We start from the raw sequence: 17,456 nt of genomic DNA, 5'->3' as shown, positions 1-17,456 counted from the left end.
CACTTCATTATGCAATTTACATTTTCCTGGTTATTTTGTCCATAAGTGTACAGCTTTACAGTACATTGTTTTTATTTGTTAAAACAATACATATGATAAAAGAAAAATATTCTTTTTAAAGTAAAATGCTTATGTATCAATCAAAAACTATATTTTTTGATTTTTTACTGATCCACTTCATTATGCAAATCCAAAGAAAATCAATGGAAACACGTTTATTTTGCACTTTTCTCCTCTTTTAAAGATTGAATCTGATAAAATAGCAATTTTTTAAGGGATTTATGAATTGATTATTATAAAAAACAGTATAAGGTAGAAATTAATGAATTTTCTAAATAAGAAATATTAGAAAAAAAGAAATTTGACCTTTATCACTTTAGAGGACAACTCTGACCTCCAGTTTAATGGATGCAGCTTAATACATGTTAAACATAAAAATTACCCTCAAAAGTATAGAAAAATGTTTTTTAATGTATTAATAAAATTAATTTTAAAATATTGATATTAAGGATGATGACCTTTTAGATGCTCCTTTTGGTGTTGATGGTGAGCCAAATGTTATCTAAGTACATGCCCATTACAACAACTTGTCTATTAACCTATGTACCATTTTTTGTAATCATAGCAGTCTCCAATGGAGCCTCCTGACACAAATTATAACCATCATCTAAAAACTACAGTATTTACCTTATGAATTGGATTAATTTAAATTGCAATTTTTATCTTTTTTGATACTGTTTGGCTTGAAGCTGCTATGACTACAAAAACAGGACCATAGTTCAATTTATAAGTTGTCATCATGGGCATGCACTCTGATAACATTTGGCTCACCATCACCAACAGTAGGAGCACCTTAAAGGCCATCATCTTCAAAATCAAGATTTTTAAATGGATTTTTTTAACTCATCAAAGAACATTTTTGTATACTTTTGAGGGTAATTTATATCTTTAACATGTATTTAGCTTCATTCATAAAACTGGAGTTTAGCAGCTGTCCTCTAAAGTGATAAAGGTCGGATTTCTTTTTTTCAAATATTTCTTATTTAGAAAAATAATTAATTTCTACCTTATACTATTTTTTAGAATAATCAATACATAAATCCATTAAAAAATTGTTATTTTATCAGATTCAATCTTTAAAAGAGGAGAAAAGTGCAAAATAATCGTTTTCCACTGATTTTCTTTGTATTTGCATAATGAAGTGGGTCAGTAAAAAAATTAAAAATTTAGTTTTTGATTGATACATAAGCATTTTACTCTAAACAGAATTTTTTTTCTTTTATAATACCTGTTGCTTTAACAAATAGAAACAATGTACTGTAAAGCTGTGCACTTATGGACTACCATAGAAAAAATAACCAGGAAAATGTAAATTGCATAATGAAGTGGTTCAGGGTTATATTATTCTGTATTACTATAAATAACAAACAATTAGACATCACTAAAATAGTCGTCAATGTCATGCTGTTTTTTTTTTGTGAAAATAAGCCAGCTATATAAATTGCACATATCACAAGAATATGATTTTAAATTCTTGATATTTTAAAACTAAATTCTTTCGAATATAAAAATGCAGTTCAAACCATTGATCATGAAAAATTATGCAGTTCGCTAAATTCAAGTTTAAATATATTACGTGCAACTACCCCTTTAGTGAACCACCTATTTTTTTCTCTTCAATAATTTGAATTTTTTCTTCAATGATTTACTTATATCTATAGGTCAAAGTATATTTGAAAGAATTTTAATTTGTTACCACGTAGTGTTAAAAATATCAAGACTTGAAAATCATATTCTTGTAATATATGCATCTTGTTAGTTATTTATTTCAATACAAAACTTTAAATGGTGGTGACTTTTAAACAAAAAGTTAATTTACAACCATAAAAGTCCAATATATCTGCATTTTTCATCAATTGGTCGATTTTTAGAAGTTTTTACGCCCCAAGAAGGCTAGAGGGAGAAGGGGGGAGGGTTGAAATGTTGCTTCTTGCTATATCTATGCCTCTTAGTCCTAAAAATCTGCTCATTTGATCAAATTGTTTGAGAAAATTTAGGTTAGTCCATTTTTGGGGGCTAGGGGGGGGGGGGGAATTAATGGTTGACTTCTAAACAGAGAGTTAATTAACAACCATAAAAATTAAGTCTAAAATATCTGTAGGGTTCATCAAGTGGTTCCTTGGACAACAATCACCCTCCCCTCCCCCCCCTCTACTCGAACAGGCTTCTCTTTCGTCCCCCTTTTAGTTCAAAGAATACAATGAAATATCTACAAAACAGACTAAAAAACCCCTTTGACATCTCGGGGCTAAAAATCAGGTTTAAGTCTTATAATTGTATATTTTATATCCCTGGAAAGCTGTTTATAATACGATGCGAGAAATAACTATTCTTCAATTTAATTTATAGAACATTATAGTCCAAGTATTTAAGTTCAACAAATTATCTTTTTGGAAATCTAGTAAAACCCCTCCCTTCCCCCCTTACCTATAATTTTTGGTATAAATAGAAGCACTCACCTTTGAGAAGTTAGTTCCAAGGAACCTTCTTGTTGAACACAACTTCTCGCAAGCCTCTGGCTACTAGGAAATACATATATATAAGTTTTATTTATTTAATAATGACATTCTAGATTAGTCAGATTCTGAATTGGCTGCCTTTTTAAAAGCGAAGCTTTTCTATAATTATGGTCTGTCCGTCTGTAACGGATAGCTTTTTTCATTAATTTAGGCATGTTAGAATTTTCCTATCAATTTCAAACTTTGCATGGTGATTCCTGTAGTTATTAGGTAAAATTTAGAAAGCGTAGCAACTCTATAATCATTACCAGAATGTTTGTACGTCCATTTTAAACATGTTGATTTTTTTACTTTTTTAACAACAAATGTTTATGTGATCTAATTATCCAATCGATCTGATTTTTGGTATACTGATTCCTGGGACAACAAAGTACACTATTATAAGCGAAGCAACTCTATAATCAAGTCCTAAAAATGTAAGTACGTCCATAAACATTAACCTGTATTAAGCAGTTTTTCAACAAATTTAATTATAACTTTGCTTCGACTTTTATACATTTATATTCTGCGTATTCAGTTCTGACAAAATACAATTGATAATGTCCGTGTGTCTTACCGTATCAGACCTTCACTGAATCGCTTTTATGGATGTTGTCATCCTTGTTACAATTACTATGCACAATAAATCCTCCTAAACCTTTCTGATGAGAGTAGCTCTATTTATGAGGATCAAAACCTCAACAGTTTATTGATTACAATAGATTTTTATTTTGTCCTACGGCTTCAAAGAAAGTATTCTTCCAAAAGCATTCAACCCTAGTGAAAGAAATAATTGAAAATCAAAAGAATGGGGTAGTTATACGAAATGCATTTGAACTTAATTTAGTGAACCGCATATTTTTTCTTGGTTACCTAATGAGTTAAACTACATTTATATGGCATATATTTGAAAGAATTTCAATTTTCTACTATGTAGTTTTTAAAATATCAGGACTTGAAAATCGTCTTTTTAAATTGCATATATCACAAAAACACGATTTTCAAGTCTTGATATTTTAAAAACTACGTGGTAAAAAATTAAAATTATTTCAAATATATGCTATATAAATGTAGTTTAACCCACTAGCTAGGAAAAATATGCAGTTCACTAGATTAAGTTTAAATGCATTTCGTGCAACTACCCCTTTTATGGCTTTAGACCTTATTTTAAATACCTAGTAACATTGCCCAAACAGGATTCAAGATTATTCCAACAAGATTCACGTACAATTTTATATGCTCTTTATAATAAAAAAAAAACAATAAAAGATTATTTAAAGTTTGGGTTGGCAATCTTCCGAATTTTTTGATCGAATTCGGATTCTTACAAAAATCCGCTAAAAAAATTAAGCAGATTAATCTGTGGATTGCAGATTCTTGTTGTTTTTTTCTATTCTATCAATGTTTTTGAAGGTATTTTTATAAATCAAAATGTTTAGCCCCTACACCGGCGATTTTCTAGCCCTTATTTAACCTAACCTAACCTAAAAATAAGCATGAAAAGCTACTGTGAAAATACAATACAAAACAACTTTGGAGGCTACCCATCATTTTACTAGTAGTTAAGGAACAATAAAATACTTTTTAAAAGCGAAGCTTTTCTATAATTAAGGTCCGTATGTCTGTAACGGATAGCTTTTTTCGTTAATTTAGGAATGTTAGAATTGTCCTGTCGATTTCAAACTTTGCATGGTGATTCTTTTAGTAGTTAGGTGTGATTTAGAAAGCGTAGCAACTCTATAATCGTTACCAAAATGTCCGTACGTCCATTTTAAACAGGTTGATTTTTAACTTTTTTAACAACAAATTTGTATGTGATAAAATTATCCGATTAATTTGATTTTTGGATTACTTATTCCTTATAAGCGAAGCATCTCTATAATTAAGTCTTAAAAACGTAAGCATGTCCTTAAAAATTATCCTGTATTTAAGCTAGGGTTAACAATCCGGAATCCGGATCCGGAATCCGCCCAATTTTTTGGGCCAATTTTGGAATTCGAATCCGGAATCCGTTTTTTAATAGCGGATTCCGGATTCTTAATTGGTATGCTAAAATTAGCGTCTTGAGTTTTTTCTTTCAACTCTCGCTTTTTGAAGGCAAAGATTATCATCATTACATATAAAATTTTTTAAATCTGGTTCAATTCTCGGAATCCGAATCCGGAATCCGCCAAAAATAAGAATCCGGAATCCGCAAGGAATCCGCCACTTTTTTTGACGGATTCTTTTAAGAATCCGGAATCCGAATCCGGCCCAAAAATTCGACGGATTGCCATCACTAATTTAAGCAGTTTTTCAACAAAGGGGTAGTTTCACGAAATGCATTTGAACTTAATTTAGTGAACCGCATATTTTATCCTGGTTAAATGGTTAAACTACATTTATATGGCATATATTTGAAAGAATTTCAATTTTCTACCACGTAGTTTTTAAAATATCAAGACTTGAAAATTGTCGTTTTAAATTGCATATATCACTAAAAGACAATTTTCAAGTCTTGATATTTTAAAAACTACGTGGTAGAAAATTGAATTTATTTCAAATATATGTTATATAAATGTAGTTTAACCCATTAACTAGGAAAAAATATGCGGTTCACTAAATTAAGTTCAAATGCATTTCGTGAAACTACCCCTTTAATTAAAATTTTGATTCGACATTTATAATTTATGTTCTGATTTTTTCCGTTCTTACACACTACAAGTATAAATGTTCGTTTGTCCTACCGTTTCAGAGCTCTGCTTTTATGGATGTTGTCATCCTTGTTTGGATTTTGTTTGCCACATTTTAATTGTGGATTCGGATTCCGGGTCCAAAATGTATCAAAAAATTGGGCGGATCGCGGATTAGCATCCTTGCTTAATGTATTTTAATTAATCTGTGTGTAAATAAAACTAAACATACAGACAAACAAGCAAACTGACATCGTGTTACATCATTTTAAGAATAACAGTATGTATATACCTATGTAAAAACTTTAGCTTTAAGCAAGAATTAGACCCTTACCAGCTTAAAAGAAAGATAGAACCAGGTCCAATTTTCAATTGACTTTCTCAACAAACCAACACTGGGGTTCACTAAAAAAAATAGAATATGGTTATTAGGGTGGGTCGATCTTGGACATTTTCATCTGAGACTTAAGCAGGAAATTGCTGATGTGACTATCCCCCTAGCTTAAGGTACAAATGTAATTTTCCCTAAATTGGTTCATTAAAAGAAGGGAATAGTCATTGTAACGGTGTAGGGAATACACAGACTTTCATGATTTTTCTAATCAATTATTATTCTGTGCTATTCTAAAACCATTTATGGGGGAAGGGTATTTACCCTTGGCATTGAATAAAATCTTTACATTTCTTTTCAGTATTAGTGATTATCTGTTTAAAATAAGATCTAATTTTTTAGGTCCAAGTGAGATAGATGCCACAATAAGTGAAAGTTGTGACCATTTTAATAGTTATGAACAAAAGAAGCCTGCCCTGTGGTTCTACTTTCTTAAAACAGAGGTGCTACATTGTGATGTTACCGTCCTTGTTAGGTAAGCTTTTAATCAATTACAAAAAAATAAGTACAATATGTACACATTTATTTACAGGTAGAATAAAATTATAAACATTATTATAAAATAGGTACATTGATAAAATACATTTTTTTAGGTTTTCATATTATAATAATTATAAAGACAATCATTACAACTATCTAATAAAAATCTTTGTATCTTAGGATCACTTTTAGGTAGCTGAATTAAATAGTTTAAATAAGGGCGGTATCCCTGTAATTTGGGGGTGTTTTCAATTATTTTCTGGAATATTGCAAGCCTTCTGGCAAAGTACAGCTTACGTGATCCCTTATGGCGAAGGATACTTTGGAATAAATTAAGAAATTCAAAATTCAATGATAATTGTGACAAACTTGTCCTCAAAACAATTACTCTCATCTATTTGAGATGAAAGTTGGGGAGGGTTTATCTTAGTTGGCAAATCTAAAAAGGCTGCCAGTTGGGCATCGCTCCAATCAAGAACATCTGCCATATTAAACTTAACTTCTTATATTTTCCTAGTTGCTTGTGAGCTGAGATGTGAATCTCTGAGGGTTCAAAAAGAACTGATTCAAACAAGGCGAGTTTTCCCTTTATATACTATTTCTTAATGGTAAGGGGTAAAGGAGGGGGAATGTACATAGTTGCAAAAATGCGTTTTCTTAGATTTTTCAAGAGTCCTTATTCTAATTTCCTAATAAAAACATATCTGGTTTTAACTAGTTTTGAATTTGCAAAAAGTGGAAGGGGGTAGGTAAAAGAGATACCTATTTTGAGTTTTCAAGTATTTTATTTTGTAGCATATACGAATAATTTTTTTCACAATCTTTGGGTTTATTAACCTTTTTATTTTTCATTTTAATCAAATACTAAAATTTAAATTTATTTTAATTGATACAAACGAGGGGGGAGTGGGGAATGTAAAAATAGGCCCTTTCAATAAATAAAAGAACATTCGTTTATTGTTAAATTTTAATTTATGAATGTTGGAATTACCGTTTATTTTTTTTTCACTTTAAAAAAAAATAATTTATGATTATATAGGTCTAAATCATAATCATTGCACTCGATTTATACAAGTATAATACACCTCTGGATGATTTAAAATTTATCCTAAGCCTAAACACCGTTGGCGACCAAACATACAATTGTATAGCTATTTGTGAATGGGAGTCAAAAATTTATTGGATCAGAACTATGGCTTCATGGTGCTCTCAGGAAAGGCCTTGAGGAGTAGAAATAGGAACTTTTGTCCGTTTCAAAATTACAGGGCGACCACTCCAAAACAAAAAATATATAGTAGTTTTATAGTATATTTTTTCTCCATATAGTATATTTTTCAAAACTCATATAGTATGATATAGTATCGGACTTTGAATTATTTAGTAATACATTGCATTGAATATACTATACATCATCTTTAATAACTCAAAGCAAAGTTGTTATCAAAGCAATTTCACATATTAAAATTAAATTTTTGTTTGAAGAGTTAGAGATCAATTTATTAAACAAAATACTCATCATGATCATTTAAGGTGTTATTAACAAATCTGAGGGAAAAAAATAAAAGAGGCCTCCAAGTTCTGGTCTTGCAGGCCTCCATGTCATCTCTGGACAGGTAAAATTCCAATTTCTTGTTTTAAGAGTTAGAGGTCAACTTATAAGTATATAAGTATGCATCTTTTTGGGTGTTATTTACATGACCAAAGAAAAATGACATTTAGCCTCCAGGTTCTGGTGCTACAGACCCTCAGGTGGACTCTGGACAGGTAAAAATCCAATTTCTTATTTGAACAGTTAATGGTATATTTGTTAAAGAAAATGAGTTTATATTTTGATGTTATTTATATATTTAAGGAAAAATTAAAATTTTATATTTAAGGAGTTAGAGGTAAGTTTATTAAACAACATAAGCATCTTTTTAGATTCTATTTATGTGTTTGAAGAAAAAATGGCATTCGACCTTAAGGTTCATTTGCTGCAGGCCTCCAGGTGGACTCTGGACAGGTAAAAGTCAAAATTTCTTATTTATAGAGTTAGAGGTTATTTTACACCATACCTAAGCATCTTTTAAGACGATATTTACATATCTGAAGAAAAAAATGCAATTTCCTTCCAGGTTCAGGTGCTGCAGGCTTCCATGTCGACTCTGTCCAATGAAGCCCTGGTGGCCTACAGGACCTGAACTTGAAGGCCAATTTTATTTTTTTCTTCTGATATGTTAATAACATCCAAAAAGGTACATATTCTGTTATATAAGTTGACCTCAAACTCTTAAAATAAGAAACTTGAATTTGTACCTGTCCAGAGTAGACCTGGAGGCATGCAGGACTTGACCCAGCAGGCCAATTTTAATTTTTTTCTTTAAATATGTTAATAACATCCAAAACGATGCATATTCTGTTTTGCAGGTTGACCTCTAACTTTTCAAATAAGAAAGGGGGGAGGCGGATGTGCCACTTTTTGAAACCAAAAGTAAAATGTGCATGATCTCAGCCCATAAAAGAGTAACAGCTCTAAAATTCGGCACAGCAGTTGCTTTTGTGTAGAACAATATGGAACTGTGAAGAAACGGCGGCGAAACCGCCGTTTCTGGCAAATTTTTTTTGCCTTTTCTCGCCATAATTGACAATTTTCAATCTTCTGTGATAAACTTCTTTTCATAAAAATTTCGCTTATATTTTCACTTGACACCAATTTTTTTGGAATATTGGCATGTTTGAAATATTACAAGTGTCACGTGAAAATATAAGGGAAATTTTTATGAGAAAAAAAAGTTTATCTCAGATGATTGAGAACTGTATAATTTGGCGGAAAAATGAAAAACATATTCAGCGGTTTTTGGCGGGAGCGGTGGTTCTGCCGCCGTTTCTTCATAGTTCAATATTGTTCTACACAAAAGCAACTGCTGTGCCGAATTTTAGAGCTGTAACTCTTTTATTGGCGGAGATCATGCACGTTTTACTTTTGATTTAAAAAAGTGGCACATCCGCCTCCCCCCTTTGAATTTTTTCTGTCCAAAGTGGACCTGGAGGCCTGCAGAACTTGAACTTGGAGGCCAATTTATAAATTTTCTTTAGATATGTTAATAACATCCAAAAAGATACTTTTTCTTTCTTACAAGTTGACATCAAACTCTTAAAATAAGTAATATTATTTTGTACCTGTCCAGAGGGGACCTGGAGGCTACAGAGCTTGACCCTTGAGGACTATTTATGTATTTTCTTCAGAAATGTTAATAACATCCAAAAAGATACATATTCTGTTTTACAAGTTGACCGACCATTAAAAGGCGAATATAGGTTGAATGTGATATGGGCTCAAAAAACCGTGCCATTCCACATATTATAAATAACTTAAAGATATTGATATATCCAATTGTATAAGTCTGTTTATAGCTTAAAACCTGGATTTCTCAAGATAATTTTATGTAATTAGTGTGGTTCCCTAAGAACTCAAACACCCTAGCATCACACAAGGCATCGTCCGAAGTTTGAATTAAAAAGCTTTTGTTCAATCATAGCCATAATGAAGAGGAAAGGATTTGATGAAGGAAAGGATGCTGCAACTTTTAATTTTGATCAATAGTCTCACATTAATACATAATCACAAGATAAAGGTCAATGATTGCCCCGCAGGGCTTGAGCCCCCTACAGGAGCTAGAAATGAGAGAAAACCTACTGTGAAAATAAGACAAAACGCTCATTAAGAGGCATTGTCACAAAACTGACAATATCCGTTTTTTTTATATATAAAATAAATGTAATATCATATAGTATATATAGTAAATTTTGGTCAAATAAAGGTAAAATTATATAGTATATATAGTAATTTTTGGTCATATAGTATGATATAGTATTCAAATTCATCCTATATAGTATTTATAGTATGCAGTGGTCGCCCTGAAAATATCTTGTTCCTAGCCTGAGAAATGACTAAAAACCACCATTTTATGGGGTTTATAGAGAGTTGTCCAATTTGTAGTTTTTTTGAAATTTTCTAATACTAGGGACGCAGAAAACCATACAGTCCATGATCAGGGGTGTATTTAGGGACCTACTTACATTTTTAGGACTTGATTATAGAGATGCTTCGCTTATAACATCGTACTATATTATCTTAGGAATCAGTATCCCAAAAATCAGATGAATAGGATATTTACATGACATGAAAAATTGTTGTCAAAAAAGATAAAATTAACATGTCATAAATTTACCTAACTGTTATAAGAATCATCATGCAAAGTAAAGTTTGAAAACAATAGGACAATTCTAACCTGTCTAAATTAACGAAAAGAGCTAACTGCTCCGGGCGGACGGACCGACCCTGATTAAAAAAAAGCTTCACTTAAAATAATAAAAAAGGACACCTGCCATACTCTACTAATTTATGATTGAGTAATAAGAAGCAGGGATCTAAAGGGATAAGACAATAGCCGATAATTATCCCCTGCAGAGTTTCTACGCTTTCTAAATCATACCTAACTGTTAAAGGATTCACTAAGCAAAATTGCAAGCAGTGCGACAATTTTAGCAGGTCTAAATTAAGCAAAAGAGCTAACCATTACGGACGAACATAAACTAATTATAGAAGAGCGTTGCTTTAAACAAGGATGACAACATCCACAAAAGCGAAGCTCTGAATCGGTAGGACAAACTGAAATTAACGCTTATAGAGTGTCAGAACTGAATAATCAGAATACATATAAATGAATAAGAGTAAAAGCAAAATTGTGAGTTTTGTTGCAAAACTTCTTGTTACAGGATAATGTTTATGGACATACTTACATTTTTAGGACTTTATTATAAATATACAGTTGTTTTGCTTATAATATTATACTTTGTTGTCCCAGGAATCATTTAACAAAAAATCAGAACAATCGGATAATTAGATCACATAAAAATTTGATGGTAAAAAATCAACATGTTTAAAATGGACGTACGGACATTCTGGTAATTAATATAGAGTTGCTACGCTTTCTAACTTGTACCTAAATACTACAGGAATCATCATACAAAGTTTGAAATTGATAGAATAATTCTAAATTAACGGAAAAAAGCTATCCATCTCAGACGTACAGACGGACTGACCGACCCTAATTATAGAAAAGCTTCGTTTTTAAAAACATCAATAGGATACCTTTGTTAAAAAAAACATTTTGTGACATTTTAAAACCATCTGAAAAAAAATTTATTATTAAAATAGTTTTTATTTTATAGATATAATAACTAAGAAGTAATTCAGAATTTAATGATGAAAAACTAAATTTTTATTATTTTTTACAAAATATAAATTGATTTACATTTTAATATAAAACAGTGTTTTTTTTTTAATTATTATTCTAGTATCAGTTCTGCCATATAAAGGAAGTTTTTTTTCCATTAACGCTATAAAACCGATTAATATCCGCTAGATTAGAACCGGCTTTAAACCAAATTGAAAACTCATTTATCTTATTGTATTCTAGACAATTTTCTACAAATATTAAAGTAAAAATCTTAAGATCAATACCAGTTTTGTTAGACCGGGACTTCTTCGGCCCCTCGCAGGCTTACAAATCAGTTTTAATCTTATAATTTTTCATCTTAATATCCCCAAAAAGCTGTTTAGAATACGATGCGATAAATAACTATTATTTATCTTTTAAGGCCTTTTATTTTAAAAACTGGTTACAATATTATGATTTTCCATCTTAGTATTTGTGAAAAAATTTTCTAAAAAAGGATGCTATACATGACTTTTAAGTATGGCTGAGAACTGGTTCTAATCTAGCGGTTATAAGTCGGTTTCAAAGCTGGAAAAATATCTCTTTAATTTAAGAGAATTAAGATAATTATTGAATCAAAATATATAATAATAAAAATTTCAGGCTTTGGCTTAAAAATAAGACCCCCATTTCTTCCTGGGGGGGGGGAGGGTAAAAAATAGTTATTTTTATTGACTTATATTTATAACAAAAATACTTTTAAAAAACAAAAATTAAGTCCATAAGTATCGCAGCTAAAACAGTTTACAATCTTATAACTGGAAATAGAACAACTAACTATTATGTATAGAGAGGGGACAATGGGCTGTTTATTACACTAGACCCTAAAGTCCTAAAATAACGTTTTCTTATTCATTTGCTTAAAAACTTTGGGGACTTTTGATTGGTTGGTTTAAGTTGAGTGTAAAAACGAGCCAAAATTTCGAAATCGCTAAAAATAATACTAAGAGGAAAATACCGATAAGACAATGGCCGATAAGTCAATGTACCTCCCCAATGATAATACACAAAATTACCCCTTCCTTAAATTACAACTAGTGGTTGATAAGTTTGGACACTCAACTTAATGAACCACCAAACCAAATAAGCCCCCAAAGTTTTTAAGCTAACAAATAATAATGTTATTCATAAAACTTTGGAGACTAGAGTATTAAACAGCCCAATGTCCCCTCCCTCCCTACTATGCTAAATATAGAGTTGCTGCGCTAATTAAAAATAATTTTTATCACCAAGACTTAATCACTAGGATATTTGTTAATTAATCACGATTATGCATTTCAGGGGGGGAGGGGGGGGGGGCAGGGATCTTAAGGGATAAGACAATGGACAATAAACAAAACAATCCAATTTGTAGGTTCAGATCATAGATTATTTGGGAATAGTCCCCTTCGTGGCAACGCCCTTTAAGGGGCGATTCGTCGTATTTTAACTTGGGTTAGGCAATTGACCCCACAGGGTTAGAGCCCCTCGCAGGGGCTAGAAATAGGAGAAAAGCTACTGTGAAAAATATGAAGAATCGCCCATTGAGGTGCGTTGCCACAAAAGGGACTATACCAGATTATTTAATGAAAAGATTGGACACTTTTGCTAACTTTGGGTACATATATAATTTATAATACCATGTGCAATTTAACCCCCCCCCCCCCCCTCCCTTCTCAATTTCCTGTGCACGCTTTTGTAACAAAACAAGTTGAGGTAATAATTTTCCATTATGGATTTGAAACCGATTGAAATTCGCTGGATTAGAACCGGTTCTCAGCAATACTGAACAATAATGTATAGCATCGTATTGTTAACAATTTTCTACGAATATTAAAACGATAAGTCATAATATGGATACCAGTTTTGTTAAACCGGTCCTTTGGCCATCGGGGCTGACAAAAACTAGTTTTAGTCTTAAAATTTTTTATTTTAATTTCCGCGGTTAAAACTTGTCTATAATATGATGCGTTAAATAGCTACTTAAGTGTCGCCTTACTTACCCCCACTCCTTCCTACTAAGGTCTTTATATTTAAAAAGTAACAGAATGTGTTTATGTATGTATATCTAGTATCATTTCTTTATCAAAGAAAGTAATTTTTGCACAATTCCGTAAAGTTTGGAGTTGGGTTGTAGTCAAATGCTCTTATTAAGTCAAACTGTTGCTAATTATGGACCATTTCATATATTGTTATGATTAGGAACACTTTGACTTAATAAGCGCATTTGAATTAGCGATAACACAAAACTTTTTAGAAAATACGCGAAAAAATGAACCTTTTTATTGATTGAAGATTATTAATGTACATGCAAATACCATTTTTTAGCCAAATTTTCTTGTTTTCAGTTTTTGTTCAGTTCATGACAGAAAAATAATAAAAAAAAATTAATAATATAAGATTTAAGGCTTTGTGTATAATAATAATTCTATTAAAATATGAAGAAAAAAAAAACTATACAAATTAATAACTGGGTAATAGATTAATTTTTTGGTGATTTCATACAAAGTATCTATTGAACAATAATGAGACACCCCTTGGTCCCCTGTGGGGCTAACATGTTCCCGATATGACCTAACCTAACCTGACCCAAAGTAATACTGGAAAAAAATAACTCCCTACTTATTTTCTATCTTAAATATGGTGGCTGGTGATGTTTATCAATGTTAACCATAGAACTCTATGTGAAAGCACCAATATAGTTTTTACAGTTCAGCTGTTTAACAGCTGTTAATTACATGCAAAAATATAAAATAGTTTAAATCAGCTGTTTGAGATTTGATAAGAAATTTAAAATCATAGTTCTATTACGTGATCAGTTATGATTCAGCTGTTTTAAAATTCACTATCAGCTGTTATTCACATGATAAAGTTGAAATCAGCTGTTTATTGTTCAAAATCAGCTGTTGGTCAAATGATGAGGTTTAATTCAGCTGTTTAAATATTAACAATCAGCTGATTATAACAGCTTTTTATCACATAATACGCTTTTGATCAGCTGTTGATATCAGAAACAGGTTTTGAACCGCTGTAGATCATATGTTTTTATTAGAATCAAATGTCAACCATGTGATGTGGTTTAAATCAGCTGTTTTAGTATTCACAATCAGCTGTTGATATTATAAACAGGTTTTGATCAGCTGTTGATCAAATGATTGGGAAAAAATCAGCTGATTTCACTGAAAACTCTGAAAAAAAAACTGTAACAACCAAAGACTATTCTTGGGAGGCTTCACCAGGGGTTGATCGAGAAAATATGGGAAGGGTGAGGGAGGTGTCCACCACAGACAAAAATCAGCTGTTTTATTATTCACAATCAGCTGTTGATTTACAAACAGGTTTTGATCAGCTGTTGATCACGTGATTAGGAAAAAATCAGCTGATTTCACCAAGCAAATCAGCTGTTCATCTGCGGCCAAACCTGGACATTCCCTTCATCATGGACTTGGCCTTCTGCATCATTGGCGGAACTTTGTTCTTCTTCGGGGCAGACGGACGGCTGGCCTGCCCGGCTGTCGGGTCAGAAACCTGCGGCGCGCAGTTTTGTCAAGTTTTTTTTTATATCATTTAATGGTGTAGGTATATTCTGCTTAAGATTTTTTTTTACCCCTGCTAATAAATATTTTATTTTTTTCCCTCTAAGGAAGGGCGAAAACATGAAAAAATGTTTTCAGTACTTTTTATTTTAATATTTTTTTAATAATAATTTTAATATTTTTCTTGTTTTTTTCCTCCAAGGAGAGGTAAAAATAGAAAAAAGTTTCAGGACTAGGTATTATTTCTTCATTTTCCCACCTCTACATATTTTTTTATGCCCCCCCTCCCCCCCTTTAGCAGGGTATCCCATGCAGAATATTATTAAAGGGGAACTTCCATGAAAGTTGTTTTTTTTACAAAAATAGTTTTGCCCCTTAAGTTTATAAGGATAAGATATTGTGTGTTAACTACCTAATTTAAATTCTCGATTTAAAATGTAGTTCTTCCTCCCCCCTCCCCCCCCCCCACCCTTTTTGATTGACTAAAAAATCAGAACAAAACATTTCCTTTGGTCGCACAACAGCCCCAACTTTTAATACAGTTCCAGTGGGTAGTCCAGTTCCATGTTTAGCCTAAATACAATAACATAGATAGATATAGAGTGGGTAGTCCAGTTCCATGTTTAGCCTAGATACAATAACATAGATAGATATACAGTTCCATTGGGTAGTCCAGTTCCATGTTTACTAGTTTAGCCTAGATACAATAACATAGATAGATATACAGTTCCAGTGGGTAGTCCAGTTCCATGTTTAGCCTAGATACAATAACATAGTTAGATATACAGTTCCAGTGGGTAGTCCAGTTCCATGCTTAGCCTAGATACAATAACATAGTTAGATATAGAGTGGGTAGTCCAGTTCCATGTTTAGCCTAGATACAATAACATAGATAGATATACAGTTCCAGTGGGTAGTCCAGTTCCATGTTTAGCCTAGATACAATAACATAGATAGATATACAGTTCCAGTGGGTAGTCCAGTTCCATGTTTAGCCTAGATGATACAATAACATAGATAGATATACAGTTCCAGTGGGAAGTCCAGTTCCATGCTTAGCCTAGATACAATAACATAGTTAGATATACAGTTCCAGTGGGTAGTCCAGTTCCATGTTTAGCCTAGATACAATAACATAGATAGATATACAGTTCCAGTGGTTAGTCCAGTTCCATGTTTAGCCTAGATACAATAACATAGATAGATATACAGTTCCAGTGAGTAGTCCAGTTCCATGTTTAGCCTAGATACAATAACATAGTTAGATATACAGTTCCAGTGGGAAGTCCAGTTCCATGCTTAGCCTAGATACAATAACATAGTTAGATATACAGTTCCAGTGGGTAGTCCAGTTCCATGTTTAGCCTAGATACAATAACATAGTTAGATATACAGTTCCAGTGGGAAGTCCAGTTCCATGTTTAGCCTAGATACAATAACATAGTTAGATATACAGTTCCAGGGGAAGTCCAGTTCCATGCTTAGCCTAGATACAATAACATAGTTAGATATACAGTTCCAGTGGGTAGTCCAGTTCCATGTTTAGCCTAGATACAATAACATAGTTAGATATACAGTTCCAGTGGGAAGTCCAGTTTCATGCTTAGCCTAGATACAATAACATAGTTAGATATACAGTTCCAGTGGGTAGTCCAGTTCCATGTTTAGCCTAGATACAATAACATAGTTAGATATAGAGTGGGTAGTCCAGCTCCATGTTTAGCCTAGATACAATAACATAGTTAGATATAGAGTGGGTAGTCCAGCTCCATGTTTAGCCTAGATACAATAACATAGTTAGATATAGAGTGGGTAGTCCAGCTCCATGATACAATAAAGAGAGGGCTAGGTTTCTGGTAGAATCCGTAAAGGTGTGTGTTTTAAGGCTTAAAAATTAGTAGTAGAACAATAATATTCACTAAATATGTGTATTTCTTATTGAAAAGAACTATAGACAAAATATTTTTTTATCGTTCTACTACCTACTGTTTTTAACTTATAACACATAACCTTTACGGATTTTACCAGAAACCTACCTCTCTCTTTTAAAAATAATTAATATTTTTGTCTCTTGAATCATGAACGACTGACAGACGAAAAAAAACAATGTTTAGACAAGATGCGCATAAGATTCTCTGAAAATTTTAGCTGAACTGTATACCCCAATTAGCAGCCGAAATAAAGTGATAAGACAATGGCCGATAAATTGATGTACATTCCCAATTATGATACACATAATTACCCCTTCTGTTTTAAAATTGATTGTTACTACGTTTGAACACTCAGTTTAATGAACCAAAGAATCAAAATTCACTAATGTCCACAAACTTGTTAAGCCAACGAATATGAAAACGTTATTATAAAATTTTTGGGACTAGTGTATTTCTACCATAGCATTACAGACTAGCGGACAACCGGACAAACAAAGTAAATTTTAGCAGGGAAGGAGGGGGACATTGGGCTGTTTATTGCACTAGTCCCCAAGGTTTTATAACAACGTTTCCTTAATCGTTGACCTAACAACCTTGGGGACTTTAATTAAATTTTGATTCTTTGGTTCATTTAGTTGAGTGTCTAAA

At 32.0% G+C, this 17,456-nt stretch overlaps 2 protein-coding genes across 18 annotated transcripts in view; both read right to left on the bottom strand.

The window, feature by feature from the left end:
- The window catches only part of LOC145307314 (uncharacterized), a 28,688-nt gene extending 17,412 nt beyond the window's left edge, over nt 1-11,276 (bottom strand). For 2 of the 4 annotated variants that reach the window (XM_080149694.1, XM_080149696.1), the window contains exons 1-3: nt 11,236-11,276; nt 5,565-5,635; nt 2,520-2,582 (exon numbers count right to left, since the gene is read on the bottom strand). The gene's annotated coding sequence lies outside the window, so the exon portion shown is untranslated. The remainder of the gene's footprint in view (nt 1-2,519; nt 2,583-5,564; nt 5,636-11,235) is intronic. The other 2 variants (XM_080149697.1, XM_080149695.1) reach the window with 2 other exon arrangements.
- Nucleotides 11,274-17,456, bottom strand: part of LOC145307313 (uncharacterized) — a 54,023-nt gene continuing 47,840 nt past the window's right edge. For 2 of the 14 annotated variants that reach the window (XM_080149678.1, XM_080149691.1), the window contains exons 26-28: nt 15,387-15,450; nt 14,021-14,871; nt 11,274-13,853 (exon numbers count right to left, since the gene is read on the bottom strand). In XM_080149678.1, coding sequence (XP_080005804.1) covers nt 14,747-14,871; nt 15,387-15,450 — 189 coding nt within the window. In that variant the 3' untranslated portion in view covers nt 11,274-13,853; nt 14,021-14,746. Of the gene's footprint in view, nt 13,854-14,020; nt 14,872-15,386; nt 15,451-16,465; nt 16,547-17,456 lie in introns of those variants that run through there. The other 12 variants (XM_080149686.1, XM_080149689.1, XM_080149681.1 and 9 more) reach the window with 12 other exon arrangements.

Source organism: Acartia tonsa, chromosome 15, assembly GCF_053477335.1.
Source record: "Acartia tonsa isolate MP-2025a chromosome 15, ASM5347733v1, whole genome shotgun sequence".
NCBI lineage: Eukaryota > Metazoa > Arthropoda > Copepoda > Calanoida > Acartiidae > Acartia > Acartia tonsa.
Note: the sequence above shows the minus strand (reverse complement) of the source record. Positions and strands in the feature narration are given on the sequence as shown.